The sequence below is a fragment of the Spea bombifrons genome, chromosome 2 (assembly GCF_027358695.1).
Source record: "Spea bombifrons isolate aSpeBom1 chromosome 2, aSpeBom1.2.pri, whole genome shotgun sequence".
In the NCBI taxonomy this organism is placed as follows: domain Eukaryota; kingdom Metazoa; phylum Chordata; class Amphibia; order Anura; family Pelobatidae; genus Spea; species Spea bombifrons.
The window spans coordinates 107,451,130-107,453,280 of record NC_071088.1 but is presented as its reverse complement, the minus strand read 5'-3'; the positions used below and the strand labels follow the sequence as shown (position 1 = coordinate 107,453,280).

Here is a 2,151-nt window from a genome sequence, read left to right as displayed (position 1 = left end):
CCACCTTTTGATTGCCCCCCTCGGAGCTATTGAGTTCCATACCACAGCTTACAGGGGCCACTACAGTTACGGGTTATGCTCCCCTGAAATACGGGGACCAATTACAGTGGGGCGCACCGTCAGAGTGGGGAGGGGTTAGGATGACACACGACTAGGGAGGAGGAAAGTCATGTGTAACCCCCCCCAATTGTACATGCTTCCAGAACGTTTATGGTAACTCAATGCTGTGGTCCTGTGCTGAACCTTTGCCGTACTTTTTCCCTCCCCTCTTTATTTTTTGCTGTACCCTTTGTTGAAAAATCAAAAAACTTTAAAAAAAAAAAAAAAAAAAAAAAGAGAAATAACAATACATAAATTGTGCAGATATTAAACCATCACGCATTATGATATATCAAAACATATATGCATATAAAATCCCTTAGTAAATACAGATACACAAAAGAGGTAAACATTTTCCATTTTAAGTTCTTAAATGTGTAAAAAAAAAAAAAATAGAATCGTAAAGTTTGAAGTGATAACCCAAAAATGAAAGAACTCTTAATGACTAACAGGACTCATCTGGAATGTATTCCTGTAATAATAATCATAATAAATGTAATACAGTATGAGGGTGAGCGCAGATACACTTTGCAGGTGCTTTAGTCCAGAGCCTGACAAAGTTTGCGTAGAAGTTAGGAGCCAGAGAGAAAAGGCAGGGAGCCAGCTAGCTATTATTTAATAGCCAAAATGAGGTACAGAATACAGCACACAAAGTTAGTAGCCCAATCTAAAAAAAATCTAGTAGCTATTGCTACCTGACTCCTGAGGTATGTCGAGCCCTGCTCTAGTCTATATCCACACACAACAGCAATGAGAACCTTTTTAGGACCAAAAGATACACTTGTGGGTCCTGGACTATTGCACCTTCAGAACAGTTTTTCAGACCAGTACAAACTAAATGTACTATTTAATAAACACTACGTCATCAGGGGGTGATGCAAAACATGCCAAGTCAAGACCACCTGATTAGTTTGAGAGGTTCACATCAGTAAAGTGATGTTGCTTTTTTCTTTTCCCACGGAGTCATTCATTCTGTAACTGCCCCTGTCGCAGATACACCTACCCTTTCCAGTTTCTCAGGAACTAATTCTTCCCTTGGCCCGCTTGTTTCTTCTTCATCTCGCATCTTCTTTTGGTTCTTCTGCTGGCGCTGCCTCTCTGCATTTCCTTTCCTCCTCCAGTTTGGCCTTTTTCTGAGCCCTCCTTTGTTTGCTTAACATCTTCTTTAATTCCTTCGCTGAGAGATTTTCTAAACATCCAAGATGAGAAAAAAACATTGCAAATAACACATAGATAAATAACATGATGAGCCGGGTCAATTGCATACAGCTAATAGGATAAAACTTTTTCCCAGCATTCAATTCATGTCATCTGTGATGTTTACCTGAATTGACCTCCTGCTCCTTGCTTTCATGGGTTAGTGGATTTTCATGGAGTTTTAAGTAGATTCCAATGGCAACCTCCGCAGCTTTAAAATAGAAAGCGTGCCTGCGGAGAACATCTTCTAATCGCAAAAGATCGGCGTAAGCACGCAGGGTCATTTTCCTCATGCAATATGTATGGAAGTCAAACTGATCATCAGTGATCTCAAAAAAATGCTACAAATCAAATTAGAGACAGAATTCTAATAGTGCCTCAAAAAGGATTATATTGTTCTCTTAAAGCAAACAGAGCTAAATGTTACATTCAAAGCAAAGATTGATTAAAGTCACTGTGGTCCTGGTCAACTTAGAAAGTAACAAATGTCTGATCAGAGCACAGATCCAAAAACACCAAACCAGATAGTATCCACTGATAGTGTCACTACATCTAAACACGTTGGATACTTTTGGAGAAGATAATTATATTTTTCTAACTTTGGATGTTTAATGCGGCTTTCTTGTATCTTGCATTCCATCTGAAGAAGTGACCTCTAAGGTCCAGAAAGTGTACGTAACATTTTTTTTTACTTTTTTATAATATTATTAAAAATAATATTTTTTCCTGTACTGGTTCAAGAAAGGGGATCAACTTGAACTAAATATTCCAAAGAACCAACAATATTGTGCAAGCAGACAGCATACATATGCTCCTCTAATGAGATTCCTGCTTTCAACCCAGATCTGCTAGGGG

At 38.6% G+C, this 2,151-nt stretch overlaps 1 protein-coding gene across 1 annotated transcript in view; it reads right to left on the bottom strand.

Moving 5' to 3' along the window:
• Positions 1 to 1,056: 1,056 nt before the first annotated feature.
• LOC128473791 (N-alpha-acetyltransferase 16, NatA auxiliary subunit-like) overlaps positions 1,057 to 2,151 on the bottom strand; it is a 7,257-nt gene continuing 6,162 nt past the window's right edge. Inside the window, 3 exon segments of the mRNA XM_053456025.1 lie at positions 1,057 to 1,205; positions 1,207 to 1,288; positions 1,424 to 1,637. Coding sequence (XP_053312000.1) covers positions 1,067 to 1,205; positions 1,207 to 1,288; positions 1,424 to 1,637 — 435 coding nt within the window. The 3' untranslated portion in view covers positions 1,057 to 1,066.